General features: G+C 37.6%; 1 protein-coding gene, 1 non-coding gene and 1 pseudogene across 2 annotated transcripts in view; 2 read left to right on the plus strand and 1 right to left on the minus strand.

Annotated features, from left to right (window-relative positions):
- The window catches only part of LOC149848693 (mRNA-decapping enzyme-like protein), a 35978-nt gene extending 26585 nt beyond the window's left edge, over positions 1–9393 (plus strand). Inside the window, exons 5-8 of the mRNA XM_089996957.1 lie at positions 5242–5298; positions 6302–6425; positions 8000–8437; positions 9100–9393. Of these exons, the coding sequence (XP_089853083.1) occupies positions 5242–5298; positions 6302–6425; positions 8000–8437; positions 9100–9156 (676 nt within the window). The 3' untranslated portion in view covers positions 9157–9393. The remainder of the gene's footprint in view (positions 1–5241; positions 5299–6301; positions 6426–7999; positions 8438–9099) is intronic.
- A 7347-nt stretch (positions 9394–16740) lies between these two features.
- TRNAA-UGC (transfer RNA alanine (anticodon UGC)) lies at positions 16741–16813 on the minus strand. Its single transcript has one exon. It is a non-coding gene; the product is annotated as a tRNA-Ala (tRNA).
- Positions 16814–17891: 1078 nt separating this feature from the next.
- LOC149848695 (casparian strip membrane protein 1 pseudogene) lies at positions 17892–21378 on the plus strand (annotated as a pseudogene).
- The last annotated feature ends 945 nt before the right edge of the window (positions 21379–22323 follow it).

Raw genomic sequence — 22323 nt, forward strand, 5'->3', positions numbered from 1 at the left:
ATCAGGGGCAAAGGTTTCTTCGTAGTCAATGTCATATTCTTGGGCATAACCTTTGGCCACAAGACATGCTTTATATCTTTCAAGAGTACTATCACTCCTAGTTTTAACCTTGTAAACCCATTGACACCCTATAGGTTTCTTTCCAAGTGGAAGGTCTTGAATAGACCATGTAGAAGCCTTTTCAAGTGCATCTAACTCAATTTTCATGACTTCTGCCCATTTGACATCATTCTTGGCTTGATAGTATGAAGATGGTTCTTCATATGAGTGAATTAATGCAATGATTGCCCTATATGTGAGAGAGAAAGATTCATATGACACAATTTTTCCTATAGGCCTTGAGACTCGGGATGACCTTTTGGTTGGAATTTCAGAATATCTTTCAAGTGCACATGGAAGATTAGGCTCTCGTCGTCTTGAATATTGTATACTAGTATCTCTATAAACTTCTTCATTGTCAACATTGTAATCAAGGTCAATAATACCTTAATCATCATCAAAGTTATAGTCATGATCATATTCATCAGATTTTGATGTTAGATCTAACAAAAAGGAGTACTCTGTGACTTTCTTTGGTTTTTCAAAATTAAAGAAGCTCTCTTTTTCTAGAAAAGAAACATTTCTTGATACATATAGCTTATTATTTTTGAAGTCAAAACACCTATATCCTTTTTTATTTTCAACATATCATAAAAAGGCACAAGGAATCGCACGGGGAAAAAGTTTATCATTTTTGTCCGTAAATATAAAACATTTGCATCCAAATACTCTCAGTCTAGAGTAATTTAGAGAAAGGTTCACAAGTTTTTCGATTGGTGATATATTTTGCAAAGAAGAAGAAGGCATTCGATTAATCAGATAGGTGGCAGTCAAGGCAACTTCTGCCCAGAAATCTTTTGGGACTTGATTTGCTATTAATAGAGTTCTAGTGGTTTCCATAATATGGTGATGTTTTCGTTCTGCCAGCCCATTTTGCTCGGGTGTACATAGACAAAACCTTTGATGTGTGATGCCATGCAAGTTAAGGTAATTTTTAAAATCTGTGGACAAGAATTCTCCTCCTGAAAGATGGAAATTTCATTTTGAAACTTGTTTTTAACCATATTATGAAATGTTTGAAAGTATGAAAATACTTCAGACTTATATTTTAGAAAGTAAATCCATGTCTGGAATAATCATTAACAAAGATAACATAATAAGCAAACCCTCATTTAGAAATTATTGGTGCAGGACCCCAAACATCCGAGTGAACTAATTCAAGTGTTCTTGAAGAGACAAAAGTTCTATTATGAAATGGTAATCTTTTCATTTTGCCAAGAATACAATCTTTACAAGTAAACGTTTCAGAATTACAAAATTTTTCTAGATTTGGAAAATGTTGGATTTTAGCTATATGAGGATGACCGAGTCTTTTGTGCCACAACTCCAACTCATTTTTCTGAATGTTATAACAAAAAGCTTTCTTTGGCATTTCTAAAAAATCCATGTAATAGAGTCCTCCTTCTCTATGGCCTTCCCCAATCAACTTTCCTAACTGGCGATCCTGTACCCAACAACCATGAGAAGAGAAGGAAACATTACAACCATGGTCAAATATTTGAGAAACGGATAGTAGATTTAAATTTAGTTTGGGAATAAATCTTACTTCTGGAACAAAAAATTTCTCAGTTTTATGGATTTTTTCAAAATTTCCTATTCCTTCTATTTCAAGAAAAGTTTCATCAGCTGTAAAATCTTTTAATACACTTGTTTTATTTTTAACACATTCGGCTAAACTTTTTTCATTAGGGGTTATATGGAATGAAGCACCAGAGTCAAGAAGCCAAGGGAAATTATCTGGATCCGAAAAAGATGAAGCAGCTGTCCCAATCGAAGCTTCTGTTGAGGAGGAAGCTCCTTTGATGAGAGGTTGGAGAATCTCCATTAGCTGGGCCATAGAGACTGGTGCATCTTGATCTTTGGGCTCCGATCCAGCAATCACAACTCTCTTTTCTCTGAGCTCCTTAAGCTTAAGACACTGAGGCCTGCAGTGTCCCGGTTCATGACAATGATGGCAGATAACCTTTTTCTTGTCATAATCAACTCCTTGGCGATTAAAATGGGGTGGTCTATATGATCGTACATGATTTCCTGGTCTGGATACAGAAAGAACAGAATCATCTTCAGCCTTTGGAGTATATTTCTTGATTCTGTTTTTCTCCATAGTTAATTCCTCTATAGTGTCGACAATAGAGAAAACTTTTCCTCGATGAAGAAGAGTCGATTTCGTTGACTCGAATTCCGGTCTTAAACTGTTTGCAAATTGATAAAAATGCTCCATATCAAGTTGTTTTTGTCAGAGCTCAATATCTTCTGGACAATGCCATTTTGGCTCTAGAATAGCCAATTCACCCCAAAGTTCAGATAATTCATTATAGTATTCTCGTATAGTTTTGTTACCTTGGGTTATAGATCTAACCCTTTCTTAAAGATTGCACACATGTGCAATATCTTTTAGGGAATACATATTTTTGAGATATTCCCACGCCTTATCGGCATGCTCAAACTTGGCAAAACTAAAACATTTCTTTATGTCAACGCTATTGATTAACCATGACATAATTTTAGCATGCCCTATTCTCCATTCTTTCCAACTCTTTTCATAGTTGGCTAAAGCTTTGCTTTTTTCCCCTTCGGTCAAGGGAACTTCTTTATCACCTTCTATTTTGGTGAGAACAAGTTTAGGTTCCGAATCAGAACCATCTACTATGCCCCACAACCCTTTTCCCCATATGTGGTGCTTCATTATTGAAGCCTATATTACATAATTTGTGTCGTTTAGCTTCATGGGTATGATGGTGATTTTATCTTGATCATCATCTTTTACAAAGGTGATAAAACAAGGAGAAAAAAGAAATAAAGAAAGAGAAAGAGAGAGTAAGAGAAAGCAAACACGATATTTTGATGCAACGAGCCTTTCTTTTCTCTCCTTCCTTTAAAAGAGGCTTTAAAAACCCCAACCAAGGTGATAAAACACCTTTGCAAGCTTGGCATGGAAAACGAGGCAAGAAATCTTCACGATGTAGGATGAACCTTGCTTTGATACCATGAAATGAAATGAGGATCTTCCAAACACGAACTTAGATCCGCACGAGAAGGTGTCTAAAACGACACTAAAGCATAACCCTTAAAAAGGGTATAATGGGAAACAAAAGAAGAAATAAAATATTCTTTATTGATATGAAAACACCAAATGCTTAAGAAGCATTGGAATTGAAAATACAAGAGGGGATGCACCCCTTTATATACAAGTGGGAGAGGAGAGCTCTTAAGGAGCTCTCCTTTGTAGTTGTTGGACTAGTCCAACGGTTATAAATGTAACCGTTGGACTAGTCCAACAGTTACATTATTAGTTAAGTTCCAAGTGGAACTTAACTAATAATGTAACTTTCAAAAATTAAAAAGAAAATAGCAAAAAATACAAAAAAATGGAAATTAAATTACATTAATATATATAATAATAATAATATGAATATATATATATTTTACATTCTAACACTCAAGTATGTTGCACTCAAATATCTCATCATGCCTGTCAAGAAAACAATAGTTTTTGCAACCCTCGAAAGGCAAAATATCATGTCATATGTAAAGGGTTCAGTCATGGATAATCTCTAACAAGCTGAATCGACTAATCTCTAGCAAGCAGAAAAGACAGACTTTAGACATAAACTACACAGGAATATGTGAAAGAATAAATTTCTTTTGAATGTAAACTTCAGAATTTATATATGAAAAAATAACACACTGCATCTCAGTTCGTAAAATAAAAATTGGGTCGCCCTTTACCCTTCTGAGTCGCATTCAGCCTGATACTGAGTTAGGAAGCAGCCACCGAGGGCTTAAAATCTTTTTTTTTTGAAAGGCAAGTTGGGGTTAGTCCAACCCCTAACAGTTATACAATCTAGAGGAATAAAGAGAAGGAGAAGAGATAAGAAGAAGAGAATGAGAGAGAAAGAGAAAAAACCAGAGATGAGAGAGAGCGTACCTGTTTTGAGGCTCCACCACGAGAGAGAGAGAGAGAGAGAGAGAGAGAGTATGCTGTGAGAGCCAAGAGGGAGAGACTGTTGTGAGAAAAAAACAGAGAGAGAGAGTGAGGGGTGAGAAAAAAACCAAAATCACAACATAAAGGGTCGGGGGCGCTTTGTTTAAGCCCTACTTTTTGGTCAAATTAGGGTTTTGACCCTCATTTGATCAAATGCTTCGAGGCGTGTACGCCTCATCCTGAGGCGTGCGCCTCAAGGCCTATGAGGTGCAAGCCTCAAGGCTTTTGCGCTTTACACATGCGCCTCAAGGCATAAAACCCCTAGCCTTAAGGTGAGGCACACTTTTTGCGCCTTGAGGTGCGTTTTTAATAACACTGATGGAGACATACCTGTTGGGTTGTCACACCGGACCGGTCGCCTTGCCTCTGCTGGGTTGGAGACGTAGAAGAGGAGGCGTCGGGGTCGGGAGGAGGGGGCAAATTTTTTTTTCCCTAATCCCCCTCCCAGCCCATTTCATCAGGCAAATTTTTTTTTATTGAAGTCCAAAAATTGGACACTTAAGACCTTGGGTGCATTGACCACACCCAGGGTCGGTTTGACCGCACTGGGTGCCGCACCCACACCCGCATCGCGTCAACGCGGGTGCGGCACCCGGCTGGGCGAATCCATGTGACATAGCTTGAGAGGGATTTGATGGTAGGGTGAAAGGCTGGCTGATGGTCTAGTTAGTTGATCTTGAATATCACACTACATTAATATGCTATTAGATGGATGACTTGAAATCGTGGCAGTTTTATTGTGTAGAATCATACTTCAGCTCAACAAGAATCAAAAGGTGATAAAATGTCACCCAAAAACAAGGCTAGCAGCTTCTAGCTCTTGTGAAAACTATTTCTTAGTTCGCCAATCCAGCTCAGAGTTAGCATGTTTTTGTATGTCACACAGATACTCCATTTTGGCTCACGTTCCTTATCTTTTTAAATGTTAAGTCATATTAAAAATTTCATAAAAATAGTAGTATCCCTGTATCCACAGCCATATCCATGTGACAGTTGTTTTCCCTTGTCAATTGTCATCTGTATGTCATTTTCTAAGGCTGTGAGCCTGTGACTGTTTTACAATTACACAATCTCATATATATATTTATTTTATTTTATTTTTTTACTATTTTCAAATTGAAGTTTATGAATTCTTCACATAACTTTTTCATGCTCAGGATACTGAATGCTTATGCGAGAGTTCCTGCAAGACCCAAAGTTTCATCATCTAAAAGGTAAGAATTTTGTTTGATGATAAAGTGATTAAGTTCTTATAGGCATGCTATTGAATAAAATTCACCTCTATCTAGTTGATTCGAGTTTATCACTTTCTGGAACATGTTCAAGTGTGATAATCATTATTCTTGGTTTATTTGTAATTTGAAGAATGCGTTGTTGTTATGTCTAATTCCTTATAAAGGTCATCTAAGATAATTCAATAAAATATGTATTTTTCTAAAGTAAATAGAATGTGTTGTTGTTATGTCTAGTTCCTTATAAATGTTTGTTAATTTAATAAAATATGTACTTTTCTAAAGTAAATTGTGTCATTGATCAAAGATGTTTTGATCTTAAAAGTCATTTTAGTATCACTAAATGATTTTAAAAATTATCCCTTCTCCGATTTCATTTGTTCCCATGTTATTGCCTGTAATATAAGTAATAGTTAGGGGTGACAGTATCCAAAACATGACATTTTGTACCAAACAAATGCACTGCCAGATGTCTTCATTTCTTATCTGTATTTTGCAATCCAGTAATTTATATGGGATTTTTATCGCAAAATGATTACTTTTGTGAATACAAATTATTTTAATAACCTTGACTAGTTTCAGCCAGTTCATTTTCAAGCCTTACATACTCTTTTTCCCATACCAACTTTTCATTTTTAGGCTCTTTGGAAGTGGGTTTTGGAGATTATGTGGAGAGAGATGGATTTGAAGAGGGATTCTGGACAAATCCCTTCTGAGAATTTTCTTTGTGAACATTGGTGAGGGATTTGTATGTGTTATTGACAATGAAACTTTGTTAATCTCTACTACAGAAATGATAATTTTGAGAGTCCATTTTGGATTTCCTCTTTATCTAAAAAGTTCAAATCCCCACTCCAAAACTCTCAAGTGTTTCCTCCTAAACAGAGATTTATCGTTCAAAGATAGTGTGCTTAAGACTTTATAAGAAGTTCCTTCTGAACCATCCTAACTTTGTTATTTATGGTCTCTGTCTTCTTTGTGATAGTGAGTTTGTAGAGCTTGAAGCAGTTCCAACTTCAGCAGATATTGAAGGCCCATTGGAGCCACCATCATCATCTACTTCAGCTATTGCAGATGTACCAGATGACTCTTTTGTGAACTATTTCAGTGTATGTATTTACATCTACTGCGCATGGGAAGGCGTTGGACTTTATTAGTATTGTCATACTTTCTTGCTTGCTCCTTTCTTTAACAGACTTCGGCAAAATACTCTCAGATGAATGAACCAATCATATGCATTTTTTCATACATATTTTTGCAATTTTTAGTTTCAGTGGGTTTTTTCATTTGGGATAAGTTACAGTGTATCCTCTGTTTCTTAAACAGCCTAAGGTAAACTACATAAGGGCCTAGATGAATTAATGCACATTTCCTTTCATAGGCATTCTTACAATTTCTAGTTTCATTGGTTATTTGCATTTGGGATAGTCATTGCCTCGTTAGTAAGGTTTCCCATCTAAAAAGATCACAATGTTTTTTTCATAACCTTTGTGCTAAGATAAAGCGAGTTTCATAAAAAATGTTAAAATAACAAATATTGTATGTGTATTTGCGAATTTGGAAAAACAGTCAGGGTGAAAATAAAATTGTCATAGCAAGCTCAATATTTTTTTTATAGAAAATGACAGTACGTGTATGCATTCTGATTCATCATTCTGGCAACCTCAGTGAAAAGTCGATACCTCCGTTAAAGTGGAAAATTTCCCCTATGCCCAATGTTGGTTACCACTCTCTTCCCAACTTGTCACCTTCTTCCATGCTGCTTCACCTTCAATTGCAGTCAAAGGCTCTCTCTCTCCCTCTCTCTTCCCTGCATGTGTGCAACCTGGCTCCAGGTTGCATCTGCAACTTTACGATATTTTCCAGCACTTCTTTCATTTCTAACGTGAAGAACAATAGAAATCCTGGGCTTTAATGATAGAGATTCAACTAGTTTCTAGACTTTCATTAGACCATGTCACCCGAGTAGGTTTTATTGACACACAGAATCCAACTAATTGTAGACCGTCTTCATTAGGCTATGTCAGCTGATGGTTTATTAAGCATCCAAAAGTGTATGCTCACAGTGTATGTATTCCAGGCACTGTTTTCTACTATTCAATTTGTTACTATTCCTTACTGGCCTTATTGAAAATGTTAATTACTTTTATTTCATAGTTTTGTTTATTTCATTATTTGAGATAATTGTGAAGTATTATAATCTTTTACTTGGATACTGATATATGTTGGTGTTGGGCACATTGAAACGTTTGAATTATGGGTTTCATGATGAGGTATTTTCGTTTTTTCTTTTTATTGTTTTTCAATGATCCAAATATTAGGATGATTAGTTAAGAAATAGCAACTATAAACCATGTCTATGCACACTACCCTAGATAATTTCCCTTTTTAGGAAGAATATATTTTTCATACATTGATTATGGTATTTTTTAAGTCTCTAAGGGGGCTTCTGAGCAAAATATAGGCATTTCCTTGGCACTTGTAAGATTAATCATCTTTTACCTTTTAAATGATTAATGTGGTCGATGTTGCAGTTTTTCGTATCTCCTATTTTCTGGTTGCCTGTAACATATGTTATTATAAATTTATCATATTTGAGCTTTGTTAGCAGAAGACAAAAATGGATATTGCCACTTGGGTTTAGTTTTAGCTTATAATAATCATTCATTCATTTGTGGTGCAGGCAGCTATGAACATGGGCAATGCTTCAAATACTGCAATTTCAGCACAGATTCACCAGTCCCCTTCTACACTTCCTTCTTCTCTTGCACCGGGAGCCATGCCAGCACCCATGCCTGTTCCTCTAGTACCATCTGTGCCATCTTCGTCCACACCTCTGATCCCTGTACTGAATGCTTCTGATTCCAGCAACCATCGTGTCACCAATCTTGTTAAGCCCTCATCCTTATTTGGGCCTCCATCTTCTTCTACATTTGTGTTGCCAACCATCCCATCATCTACACCAACTTCTCTCCAAACACCCATCAATCTGCAGCAGCCATATGGTACTTCGTTGCTCCAGCCCTTTCCACCACCTGCACCTCCATCATCTCTTACTCCAAGCTATGGACCAGTTATTACCAAGGAAAAAGTTCGTGATGCTCTTGTGAGACTTTCACAGGTATTCTTTGCTACTGTTCTTTTTTTGCTGTTCTTGGTTTTGGTAATCTTGTTGCATCTACTGATTGCCTGCATGCCGTTTTCTCTTTCTCTGTGTTTGCAAGATTTAGCTTTTCTTGAATATGTTCAACATAGTGTACTTTTTATCTTCGTGGATCCAATGAAGGCCAGTAAGTTTTATTATCTAAATTTAAAAGGATACAAATTCTAAGGATTAAAAAGGCACTTTTATAGGCGACCATTTATTATTGACCCTAGATATCTGCTTGCTTCAGTCTTAGAATATCTGAAAATGATTCATGCACTTACATAAGGTGTGTGTGTGTGTTTCGACTTTTGACAAACTGAGGATTGAACCAAACTAACATGGTCTCGAATAAAGTGTGCTTTGTGTGTAATTATTTTTTCAACTTCGAATTTCGGCAATCTGTCAACTTCGTGAATATTGGAACTGCAAAAATAGCTATAAATTTGTTAGGTTGTAATTTTGTTTACACTTTGTGGATTCCTTCCTCTTACTGATTGTTATTTCTGTATGTATTTGAGGAAGTAATTAGTCCTGTGTCCCGTGTCCTCTTTTTGCTGTGCTAATGAATTGGTGAATCAGTACTTAATGCTCAGTAGGTGCCTGATGGATATGCTTTTTTCATGTCCCTGTTGCAGAACAACCATTTCATCGATCTTGTATACCAAGAGTTGCTGAATGCTCAACATTCGTGATGGAAGGATTTGCCTATTGCACCATTTCTGCTTTCTTTGATATGGATGGGGATTTATTCCTTCGGCTGGTATTACTGTAATACAGGAAAATGTATAGTTCTCATCTATGTAACTATGGAACACCTTTGCCCATTTTTGTTTATGATAACAGTACAAAGAAACGTCTGTAGGGATTGTGGTTCACAAACTATGAGTGTGTACAGTCTTTTAGGCAATTTATGCTTTGTTGGCATCTCATCGTTTCATCTTGGAACCTTTTTTCATATCAATTACTGGAATAATCCCAATTTCAGGTGGTAACTCAAAGTGAAAACTGAAAACATAAAACAGAGTATAGAATTAAACTGCCCCTGTGAAAACTGTGATGAATTTTCATGTTTGCAACACCCTGTGATTTTTGAATTTTCTCAAGATCCTGTAATTGCAAATCACAAGCACACCACTTTCTCAACTTTACCAAAGCATAAAAAAGTATAAGCTGTGGTTGTGATTCTCACTTCAGAATGCTCATCCATTAAATTTTGTGATTCTTTGTCACATGATGTTGTGACCAGCAATCACAGCTTCTACTTTCTCCGCTATGATTCCTCATCCCTCCTGTGACCAAAGCAAAGCTTATTAGGCTTATGAAAGTCCCATTAATCTGGCCTAGTGATCATGCTGGCCCTTGCTTTTGGGGTCCTAATCACATAGTGCTGTGCTAAAACCAGTGGGAAAGAGATTAGGTCTGTGGAGGTAAGGTGCTGCAGTCTAGGGATCATAGCCTGCATTGCTGCAATTAATCTGAGTAGTTGCATCAACCTGAAAAGTACATCTAGCCTTCCAGGACTAACCTTTTATTGTATGGCTGATTTAGATCAACCTGAATTTGCCAGTATCAATTCGGTTTATAATTTGTTACATCAATGCAATTCGGACCACCCTGCTTGTGAGCCCTCCATCTAATTAGTTGTGCACATTATTTGGATGATTTGTAAACCTCTTCAAAATCTGCCTTACTTTTTTTTTCAAGTTTAACCTATATTCATTAAAGGTATAAAGCTATGGGTTGAATGAGTTAGTAGGTTGTCTTGCAAATTGCAATGCCATTATGGTTTTGAACAATCTTGAGTGAGACCCAACAACCTAAAGATGATTTCAGCACACTGCATATTAGCAGTCCTGGTTTGATCCAAACATGCAGGTAAGTTACATATAATTGGTTGCATTAATTTGATATGGATGGTTTATTTGCAAGTAGGATATTATAATTTGCTCATGAAAATGGAAATCGTAAAGCCCATCAATATGATCAAAGGAAATCATGTCACATTTATTTTTATTTTTATTTTTATAAAAACACAAGAAACCATCTGCACAGAGCAGTTAGGGATGGATTTACGGGCATGCGTCTTTAAGGACCCTAACTGTTCTTTTTGCCAATCGGCCCTTGTTACCTTCGAGCGCCCTGCATCTGCCCACTGAGAACGTCTGGCCTTGCGATATCAAATTCGTAATGTCTTTCAACTTGGGATGCCTTAAGCCAGCCCACGTAGCTGGCCCTTGCAGGCAAGAAATCATGGTGCTTGTTTTCAGAGTCGTGCCAGTAGTTGTCATAGTAGCCATCCATGGAGACTGAAGAAAATTTGGACGGCACGGAGACTATAACTGAAATTCAGCAAGTGATTCTTCACCAGCTAAAAGGAAAATAATGGTGAAGAGGTTTTGCAGAAAGGCGATATTTCGTTCCATTAGTGATACTAGGCATGTCAATGGTAGCAGGTGAAAAAGCTGGTCAATTACAAGTTTTTCAGTACACCAATTTCTCCATCTCGTTAAAGGATTGCTTTTTCTAACCAATGCCACGGTAGATTTCCTCTTGAAGGACTAACTTTGCACGTTTGGTTTCTTGATTTTTGATGAAAACACATGCCCGATTTGGAATAGTGTTCCATGAAATTCCACCAAACATGCTACAGCACTAGAAAACCCCAAAAAATCATCAAAGGATTGCTAAGAAAGTTCAATAAGGCTCTGTTTGGGGAGCAGGTGTTGGAGAGAAGATGATGGTAGTGGAGATGAAAATGAACAATGAGACTGGAGTTGTCAACAACATCCTTGTGAGGATGTAGTTAAAAAACATAAATAATTACCATATCCACTCTCTTCTCCATTCCCATATCATCTCCCCAAATCCTGGCTTGCAAACATCAATTAGGATGCCCCAAAGGGGTATGAAGTAGTGGATGGGACCCAGGCTGCTAACCAGGTGGTCTAGGTTCAAATCTCATGAGCGTCACTATTTGCACAAGTATTAAGCTCATGGGGTTTTACGTTGTCAGGACAATGACCGTTAAGTATGGCAGGCAAAGCCAGAGCGCAGCTAGGTCTTTGATCGTGCAAAGCAGGTTATATGTTCCCCCCAGAACAGGACAGTTAGCTACATCTCATGCTCGGGGGTCCCAAAGAGCACCACGTATGTAAGCATGTGTGTCTCGTATCTCCATGTTTGTCAGCATTAATTAGCGTTGGAGTTTGATGCGATTGCAAAGACTTAAGTACCCTCTCCTCCATTGGTGCAAAAAAAAAATGACGATTCTTGAAAAGGAGTGGTTGTAAAGACTTAAGTGCCCCAAAGATGATTATTTAAGACCCAGTCTCTGCACTGCAGGATTATCTGAGAAAGAAATCTCTTTTGGAGGAGGCCATGAACATCAACCCTCTCACACTCTCTCTCCCTTCTATTTCTGCTTCTATGCACATCCAACAGAAGATCTTACATTGCTCCATCAAGCACTGGCTGACCTGCACATTGACTGTTGTGGAGCCTGATTCAGAGTTTTTACCCTTACAGGAGGAGGGTTTGGGGGTTCATCCCAGCGTGGGTAGCATCATTCAACTAAATGAGTTGTAGATCCTGATTCAGAGTTTTTACCCTTATAGGAGAGGGGTCTGGGGGCTCCTCCCAACGTGGGTAGCATCATTCAACTTGAAGAGTTGTTGAGTCTGATTCAAAGTTTTCACCCTTACAGAAAAGAGGGGTCTAAGGGCTCCTCCTAGCGTGGGTAGCATAATTCAACTTGAAGAGTTGTGGAGTCTGATTCAAAGTTTTTATTCATTCATATTTTAACGCATTAGATCTCATGTTTGAACATCCACGCATGTGCAGTTTGCTTTCATCATGTTCAGTTGCTTTCTAGATTATACTTTGAATTCTGGTGTAATTTAGATCTATCGATTTGTATGTAACCAGAGCTCATTTTAATCTGAATTTTTTACTGCAACTTCATGCATATGTCTTCATGCTCTCCACCAAAAATCAAATCATTCCGAGTTTGTTTGACCCACTTTAAAAATCGAGATTCAAAACCTATTATTTTGCACCGTCAGGATTTTAGCAGAATCAGGACCAACTTGCGGGAGTGATTTCTCCCTAACCAGAGATGATCTTTCCAATCCGTAAAAAGGGTTATTTTCTAAATTGAATCTAGTTTGTTCATACCAAATTTCAGCGATTTATATGGTGTTTTCATACCAGTTTTGGGTAAAAAACCATAACCCTGTCACCTTGTGTCATTTTAACGGCTCAGATTTTAATCTATTTTGTTTGAATTTTATTTCCCTAATGGGAGATCATTTTTCAATTCTGTAAAACGGGTTCTCTTCGTTTATGTGTCTAGTTCATCTCTGTAAATTTTCAGAATTTTTCATTTTCAATTATTATTTTATTTTGATTAAATACCAGAACCTTGTATCTAGATTTTATAAATGTTCTGATTTTAGCCCCCATATCATGATTGTTGTAGCACTTCTTCAACAAATCGCTATTTGATTGACAATATTCTTCAGCAAATCGTTGTTATGATTTTTTTGGGTCTCTAATGAGTTCCTACTATGATTTATAGTATTTTTTGGTCTCCAACGAGCCTCACAATGATTTATAGTGTTGTCCGGTCTTTTAACTATGATTTATAGTGCTTTGGGGTCTCCAACGAGCCCCACAACAATTTGTAGTGTTTTTCGGTCTTTTAATTATGATTTATAGTATTTTCGGGTCTCTAACGAGACCCACAACAATTTATAGTGTTGCTGGACCTCGGTATAGCGATTTGTAGTGTTTCTCACTAAACACTACAGCGATTTGTGATACAAATCGCTATCCGAATTAGGACCAACTTGTCAGGGTCATATCTCCCTAACCAGAGATCGGATTTCAAATCCGTAAAAAGTGGTGTCTTTGTTATGAAGTCTAGTTTATTCCTGTAAATTTTTAGTAATTTCTATGGTCATTTGATAGCCCATTTAGATCTAAAACCAGACCCCTATCAGTCTGCCTTATTTGAGTGACATAGGTTTTTATTTCATTTTGTAAGAGTCATATCTCCCTAACGGAAAATCATTTTCCAAATCCGTAAAAAGGGTTTTCTTCCTCTATGTGTCTAGTTTATATCTGGAAATTTTTATAACTTTTTATGCTAATTTGATATTTCAAACCTGTTAAAAACCGAGACATGTCTCCAACAAGTTATAATTAACTTCCATCCACTCACTTAAAACAGAATAATAACATGTCTCGGTCTTTAACAGGTTTGAAATATCAAATGAGCATAAAAAGTTATAAAAATTTCTAGATATAAACTAGACACATAGAGGAAGAAAACCCTTTTTACGGATTTGGAAAATGATCTTCCGTTGGGGAGATATGACTCTTACAAAATGAAATAAAAACTTATGTCACTCAAATAAGGCAGACTGATAGGTATCTGGTTTTAGAATTAAATGGGGTATCAAATGACCATAGAAATCGCTTAAAATTTATAGGAATAAACTAGACTTTATAACGAAGACACCACTTTTTACGGATTTGAAATCCGATCTCTGGTTAGGGAGATATGGCCCTGACAAGTTGGTCCTAATTCGGCAAATCGCTGTAGTGTTTAGCGAGAAACACTACAAATCGCTATAGCGAGGTCCAGCAACACTATAAATCGCTGTGGGTCTCGTTAGAGACCCGAAAACACTATAAATCATAGTTAAAATATCGAAAAACACTACAAATCGCTGTGGGGCTCGTTGGAGATCCCAAAGCACTATAAATCATAGTTAAAAGACCGAACAACACTATAAATCATTGTGAGGCTCGTTGGAGACCCAAAAATACTACAAATCATAGTAGGGACTCATTAGAGACCCAAAAAAATTATAACAACAATTTGCTGAAGAATATTGTCAATCAAATAACGATTTGTTGAAGAAGTGCTACAACAGTCATGATATGGGGGCCAAAATCAGAACATTTATAAAATCTAGATACAAGGTTCTGGTATTTAATCAAAATAAAATAATAATTGACCATGAAAATTTTTGAGAATTTACAAGGATGAACTAGACACATAAACAAAGAGAACCCGTTTTACAGAATTGAAAAATGATCTCTCATTAGAGAAATAAAATTCAAACAAAATGGATCAAAATCTGAGCCATTAAAATGACACAGGGTGACAGGGTTATGGTTTTTGACCCACAACGGGTATGAAACCACCATAGAAATGGCTGAAATTTGGTATGAACAAACTAGATTTAATTTAAAAAACAACCTTTTTTATGGATTGGAAAGATCATCTCTGGTTAGGGAGAAATCACTTCCGCAAGTTTGTCCTGATTCTGCTAAAATCCTGACGGTGCAAAATAACAGGTTCTGAATCTCGATTTTTAAAGTGAGTTAAACAAACTCAGAATGATTTGATTTTTGGTGGAGAGCATGAAGACATATGCATGAAGTTGCAGTAAAAAATTTAGATTAAAATGAGCTTTGGTTATATACAAATCGATAGATCTAAAATGCACCAGAATTCAAAGTATAATCTAGAAAGCAACTGAACATGATGAAAGCAAACTGCACATGCGTGAATGTTCAAACATGAGATCTAATGCCTTAAAATATGAATGAGTAAAAACTTTGAATCAAACTTCACAACTTTTCAAGTTGAATGATGCTACCCATGTTGGGAGGAGCCCCCAAACCCCCCTCCTGTAAGGGCAAAAACTCTAAATCAAGCTCCACAACTCATCAAGTTGAACGATGCTATAGTTAGTGTGCAGGTCAGTCGGTGTTTGATGGAGAAATGTTGGATCGTTTGTTGGATGTGCACAAAAGTAGAGAGAGAAGGGAGAGAGAGTGAGATGAGGTTTTACCCCTCTCTTGTAAAGGTAAAAACTCTGAATCAGGATCTACAACTCATTTAGTTGAATGATGATACCCACGCTGGGAGGAGCCCCCAAACCCTCCTCCTGTAAGGGTAAAAACTCTGAATCAGGCTCCACAAGAGTCAATGTGCAGGTCAGTCGGTGCTTGATGGAGCAATGTAGGATCTTCTGCTGGATGTGCACAGAAGCAGAAAGAGAAGGGAGAGAGAGAGTGAGAGGGTTGATGTTTATGGCCTCCTCCAGGGGAGATTTCTTTCTCGGATAATCCTGCAGTGCAAAGACTGGGTCTTAAATAATCATCTTTGGGGCACTTAAGTCTTTTCAAGAATCTTCCCTTGATTTCTTCTCTAGAGAGAGAGAGGGTTTTACAGTGTTTTACGGAGAAAGAAGAAAAAGACTTTGAAGAGTCAACATCATCCTCGACTTTCTGGATGGAGGACATGTTTGTCCTTTTTTTGAACTGTTTGTTTTTTCTTTTTTGAATGAAAGACATTTTTGTCATTTTCTCAAACCATCACTTTATGAGAAGAATAGCAAGAAAGGTACTTAAGTCTTTGCAACAACACCAGAGTCCGATGCAAAGTTATGTCAACATACACGGGAATACGAGCCCCATGTGCTTGTATACGTGGTGCTCATTCAAAGCCCCGAACACAGACGTGGGATTCAGTGAATCATCGGGGGGGGGGACATACACCACCCTCTCCTGATCGTGGGGTGGTTTCTCTTTGTAAATATAAAAAAACAACAATTAGGATAGGTGAAGTAGGCAGTATTTATTAAATCCCCATCTGCCCTTCTATCTCTAGCTCCCAAACAGAGCCTAAAGAGGTACCATTATGAGAACACCAAAATGAAAGTGGATGGGTCTGGATCCTGCTGCAAATTGCATAAGTTGGATCCAAATTCAGCCACAGTCATCATCATCTCAAATGGTAACACCTGCACAAGCTCTGCAGTATCCCGATTTGGATTAAAGATTCCAGGTCAATGGGCCTCGGATCCGAACCCGTTCAACCCAATCCAGTAGCTTAGCCTGGGCGTTGTGGTAGGAGTTGGGAATTCATCCTGGAGCTCCTATTCCAACTTCAGGTCATTGCCTATGGGAAGTGGGAAATGTTAAAAAAGCTTTATCCAGATGACGACCAACAGTAATAATTGTGACCCAGGTGAACCCAAAGGTCAAGCATCTCCACATTTTATGCTGATAGTCTTATTTTGGGGATTGCCCATTAAAAAGGTTGAGGAGATTTTAGGGAAAAACTTGTATATTGTGGCACGTGGCAGCGTTCAATTTTCAGTACTTGTTCCAGTGAAACAACGGACAAGAAGAAGTTTTGTCGTATGGGAAGCAGAGGTAATATATAAAACGCAAAAATAAGAAAAAGTAAAGGCAACTGGAGATGCAGGGTATCGAACCCTGTACCTCTCGCATGCAAAGCGAGCGCTCTACCATTTGAGCTACATCCCCATTGGTAATCAGGTATCTCTATCTTATTTACTTATAGAATAAACCAACGTGAGAGAATCATTATGTTCGCTTTGGCCTTCTATATTACTTGGAGTCGGTCCATCAGCCCAACCATAGCAAATAGTTATGTCCTGGTGTTACTACTTTCGTATCCTCTCTCTCTATATATATAGATATAGTAGACTGTAGATGCTTGAACATTAATTAGGTGCTTGGGATACAAGCTTGATGGGTTTTTTCAGGTTTTTTTTTGTTTTATTTTTTAATTCTATGTACTTGATTTTATAGGGACCGACTCTTGAAGTGTTCGATTCCCACACACGGGCGGGTTTTTATAAGGTTCGAAAAATCAACGGTCCAAAATCTTTGTAAAATTTTGAGGCTCGAAATATCATTTCTTTTATCAAAAATACATGGTCCAGGTGTGGATTCCTCATAATGGACCATGCCCAACACATTTATGAGGTCGTAACTGCGAGAAAAGTACCAAAAGAATAGAAAAACCCATCAAACACGTATCACAAGCACCTAATGTTCAAGCACTTACGCTCCACTCTCTCTCTCTCTAACTATCTCTCTATATATAATCTGTGTGTGTGTGTGATGGCAAAAGGAGAAGAACAACAAATCCCCCAACATTTTCTTTATTAACTAAAATGTCTTATGAACCAGCTTTTTACCATACTTAGTTGTCAAGTTTGAGGCATGAGTCAAGTTGTTTGTTAAACTTAAAAAATTTCTTCGATTGAGTATAAAAGTGAAAAATGTCTCACCATAAGGATATGGTGTTGACCTTGTAATATCATAAGTCCCATAAAATCCTGAAAAGTATGGTGGGGCTTTAGTGACTTGGCCAACTTTGAGAGGTGGAGAAGTTGGCAACAACTCCTTTTGCCTTTGCACTCAAACCTATAATTCCCATCATGGGACTAACAACTCAATAGTTTATTCTCTTTCATGTCAGACAATGTGCTCTACTTAAGACAATGGCCCCCAAAGACTGCAGTCATTGAGGTCTTGGAATTGAACTCAGGTCAGCCTTCTTTCTACTTAATTTGATCCCAGCTACCCAGTCAAGATGAAGAATGGTGAAGGTCCGTCCAGCTCGATCGGGCTCGCAGAGACTGGGATGGTAGAGAAAAGAGGCCTTGCAGCTGCAGTTGGCGTGAGGCGCTTCTTGAGAGGAGGGGTGAAGAGGGGGATCGCCATCATCGACTTCTTTACTCGTCTGTTTGCGCTTGCCGCCGCTCTTGCGGCGGCCATTACCATGGGAACCACTGACCAGACCCTGCCTTTCTTCACCCAGTTCTTCCAGTTTGAAGCTAGTTATGACGATCTTCCAGCTTTCTCATAAGCCTCTTTGCCTTGTCATGAGAACTAGTCTAGAGTTGTAACTGGACATGGGCTCACAGCAACTTTGGCTAAGTCAATTAAATCCAGCACAGCTTCCCTATGTCTGGGTTGAGTCAAGTTGCCGTGTACTCGAAACAACTTTGGCTAGGTCAAATAAGTTCAGAACAAGGTCTCCCTTGGATTCACAGCCAACAATTTGGCTAAGTCCAGAAAAGGATCCCTATGCGTCTGGGATCGAGTCAAGTTGGCGTGAACTTGCAGACACACAGCAATTTTGCATAAGTCAACCAACTCCAGCATAGGGACCGGAGGTCTGAGTCAAGTTGGAATTGGTCCATTTCTACCAACAACCAATCCGTGTGGTCTATAGGGATGTAAATGGGCCAGACTTGGTTCAGACCTAGGCATTACTGAAGACCTCATCGATCTAGCCTAACCGGCATTCAGAGTCAGAGTTGGACAGAAAAAGGCAATACCCAACCGGCATCCCAGTTAGTTAATTGGATATCTTTTATGAGAAATCTGGTAGGATTATCCATGCATTTTGTTCGGATTAAGATGGAAATCTACATGCAGAATCCGATTACTATTATTAATTGGATTCTATTTTCTTTAGAGAATTTGGTTTGGTTGGACAAACCTGACCCACCATTGACAGCCCTAGCAAAGGCTGTCAATGGGTCAGATGCCAACCAGAAGTTGACCTGATCGGTTCATATGGGGGCCCGGTGCATGGGTCTGATGAGCCCACTGCCTGAGGTCAATTAAAGATCCGAGCCCCATGCTACCTGGACATGGATCCAGTTTGGGCACTTCCTTCCATCCGTTTATATCTCTCAATCAGAAATAGTCCACTCAAAACTGATTGTGAATGTTTGGGAGGTACTTAATTGTGTGTGTGTGTGTGTGTGTGTGTGTGTGTGTGTGTCTGTGTCTGCAGGTTCTTGGTGGTTGCAAGCGGCATAGTGTGCGGGTACGTGGTGCTGTCCCTCCCTTTCTCTATTGTGGGCATAGTTCGCCCACATGCAGTTGCACCAAGGCTCACCCTCCTCATCTTTGACACAGTAAGAGATTGCAACAAACTTTTTTTTTTAAAGGCAAGCTGGGGTTACACCAGTTATTATTCAATCGTACCACTGGGGTTGCGGTTTTGAACCTGCAACGTCCCATCACAGGGAGACGTGCACTTACAGCTCCTACCATCCACGCGGGAGCCCCAGTTGGTGAGATTGCAACCAACTTAATACAGTCGATTGTACCTACAATCAATTTGAAATCTCATGATACATATTTGTTTTGACTTGTAGATGTGTTCAGCATGGCCAGTTCACTAGAAATCTACACTTAAATCATGATTTTTCAATTGTAAAACATGTTTTTTAGTCGGAAAAGTTCAGTGCATTTTATAAGCGCTGATTCTTGCATTACCAGAAAAACCTGCACATAAATCAGAGTGACGATCCAAAAGCCAGTTACTGCCAAGAACAATATGTAGATCACATCCATGAACGAGGTCATCGTGACAAAAAAAAAAAAGATTTTGCTGAGTGGTTTGTGTATACAATTTATGGTTGCAGCAAACTTTAACCCAATATATATATATATATATATATATATATATATATATATATGAGAAATGGAAACCTACAAAATACAAAACCTTCTAAATGACACATGATAGTGGATTTCTGGTATTTTTTTCAAAATTCTGACCCCATAGATGTGTTCAGAACAATTGATTTACTAGAAATCGACACTTGGAACATGCATTTCGAATGCAAAAAATTGTATTTGGAGCCTCAAAAATTTATGAAAATTGTAAGTTGATTTTTGAAACCTTATAAAAACCTATCTATGCATCGGAATCAAATATTCTAAGAAGTGATTTCTATAAAAGCAAGCATAGATCACATATATATGATCAAAATTTTGAAAAAACACCAAAAAATTATGAAAATCCTCTATCATGTTTCATTTAGTAGCTTTTGTATTTTGTACATTTTCATTCCCCTCCCCCCCCCCCCCCCCACACACACACACACACATACATCCTTAAGATCAAAGGCCTAGCTGCGTTGGATCTGCCTGTCGTACTTACTATCACTTTTCTAACAACGTAAATTTGCGTGGGATATATATATATATATAGGGGAATGAAGACCTACCCAATAGAAAACCTCCCAAACCTATCAAATAAGAAACATTTATCAGATTTTCGGTGTTTTTTCAAAATTCTGAATTTACAGATGTGATCTATGCGCTTGTTTTTATAGGAGTCAGTTCTTGGAGCATTTGATTCCAGGATATGTTTTTATAAGGTTTCAAAAAACAATGGCCTACAATTTCATAAATTTTTAGGCTCCAAATACCATTTTTTCATTCAAATGGGTAGGTTTTCATCTCTCTCTCTCTCTCTCTCTCTCTCTCTCTCTCTATATATATATATATATATATATATATATATATATATATATATATATATATATATATATATATATATATATATATATATATGAACAGTTGGTTCTCATTAACCATCCATAAGGGGTGTGGAGGGTACTGATTTTTCAATGTTTCAAACCATGTTTGATAAATCAAACCCCGCAGATGTGTTCAACATAATCTGTTGGTTAGGAATCAACTGTTGGATTATGCGTCTTTGATGTATGGATATGTTTTTATGAGCTTTAAATTTTATAAAAAATCTGAATCCTTGATTTTTGAATCCTTATCAAAACCTGTTCACATGCCATAATCAGATGATTCAAAAGTTGATTTCTACTAAACGAACCATGTAAATCACATTTGTAAAGTCAGATTACTAAAAGATTACCGAAATAATAAAAAAATGAGGCAATCTACATTTTCCTATCATTAGGAGGAACCAATCACTCTACACACTGATATATTTGTCTTGTTAAGACATGAGATACACATTGTTGTGGGCATATGATACTGAATGAAGGTGTTGTTGTTCTGGCTTGACTTCTTCCCAGATAATGGTTGCTCTAATAACTGCTGCTGCTTCTGCCTCCGCTGCTATTGTATATTTGGCACACAATGGCAACTCAAACGCCAATTGGCTGGCGATTTGCGATCAGTTTGATAACTTCTGTCAACGCACCAGTGGTGCTACTGTTGCTGCCTTCATCACTGCAGTCATCTTCGTCTTCCTGGTTCTGCTGTCTGCCATAGCTCTCAAGAAGCACTGAGCCTGTACTCTTGGTTTAGAAAGAAGTGTGGTGTTTCCAAAGTCTACAAGTTTGTGCATTTCCACTGCTTGGGAGATAAAGTTTAAAATTTGTTACTGCAACTGTGTTTATCAGAAAGTACCCTCATGGGTTTTACACTTTGTTATGTAAAGTTGAATGATGTTTCATTAAAAGGAAAAAGAAAAAAACTGATTAATTTTGTGTTGTAATTTTGGTTAGCTTTGGCCACAATGGCTCCACTCGTCTTATAGGGGTGACTCATGAACGTCGCCAAAGCTGGTGCACACAAAGTTCCACTTATTCTCTCTGTCATCCCACATTTGAACTCATGTTATTGTTATAAAATCTGACCCAGTAGATGCATTCAGCATGGTAAAATTCGTAGGAATCAACCCTTCGATTGGGTTTTTTGATAAAAAGAATATGATTTTTCTAATAATTTTTTTTTAATATTTTTATAGCCATAGATTTTTGAATCACCAAAAAATCCTTTACACGGGTGCCATGAAGATCACATCATCTATCGGGTCAGATTTGATCAAAACAACCGTCAGTAAGATCCCAACATGAGTTATGAAGATAGAAATGACACAGGGTCTGATTGAAACTGACTTGCGGGTGAACATCTCTCGCTATGAGGCTGAAGCTGGTGTCCTCTTGATGGGGCAAGGGGAATCCGGGTTTTTTTTTTACCTATTAACTCGTGAGTGACACTACAAGAAATAACACTTTTACAGGCTCTAAAATAGGTGATTTTGTAGTTATCCAGAAAAAGAAATCTTGGTTATCTTTGTTGCTTATGTTTGCCACTATATTTAGCAAATACATGAAACTTTTCATAGCAAAAATTATGAATACATGATAAAAAAAAGGTTTTAAGTTCAATTAAAAAAGATGGATTAAAAAAAGGACATAAATGTTGAGTTGTAAGAAACTAGTAGATAG

This window comes from Nuphar pumila, chromosome 1, assembly GCF_984573655.1.
Source record: "Nuphar pumila chromosome 1, dmNupPumi1.hap1.1, whole genome shotgun sequence".
In the NCBI taxonomy this organism is placed as follows: Eukaryota; Viridiplantae; Streptophyta; class Magnoliopsida; order Nymphaeales; family Nymphaeaceae; genus Nuphar; species Nuphar pumila.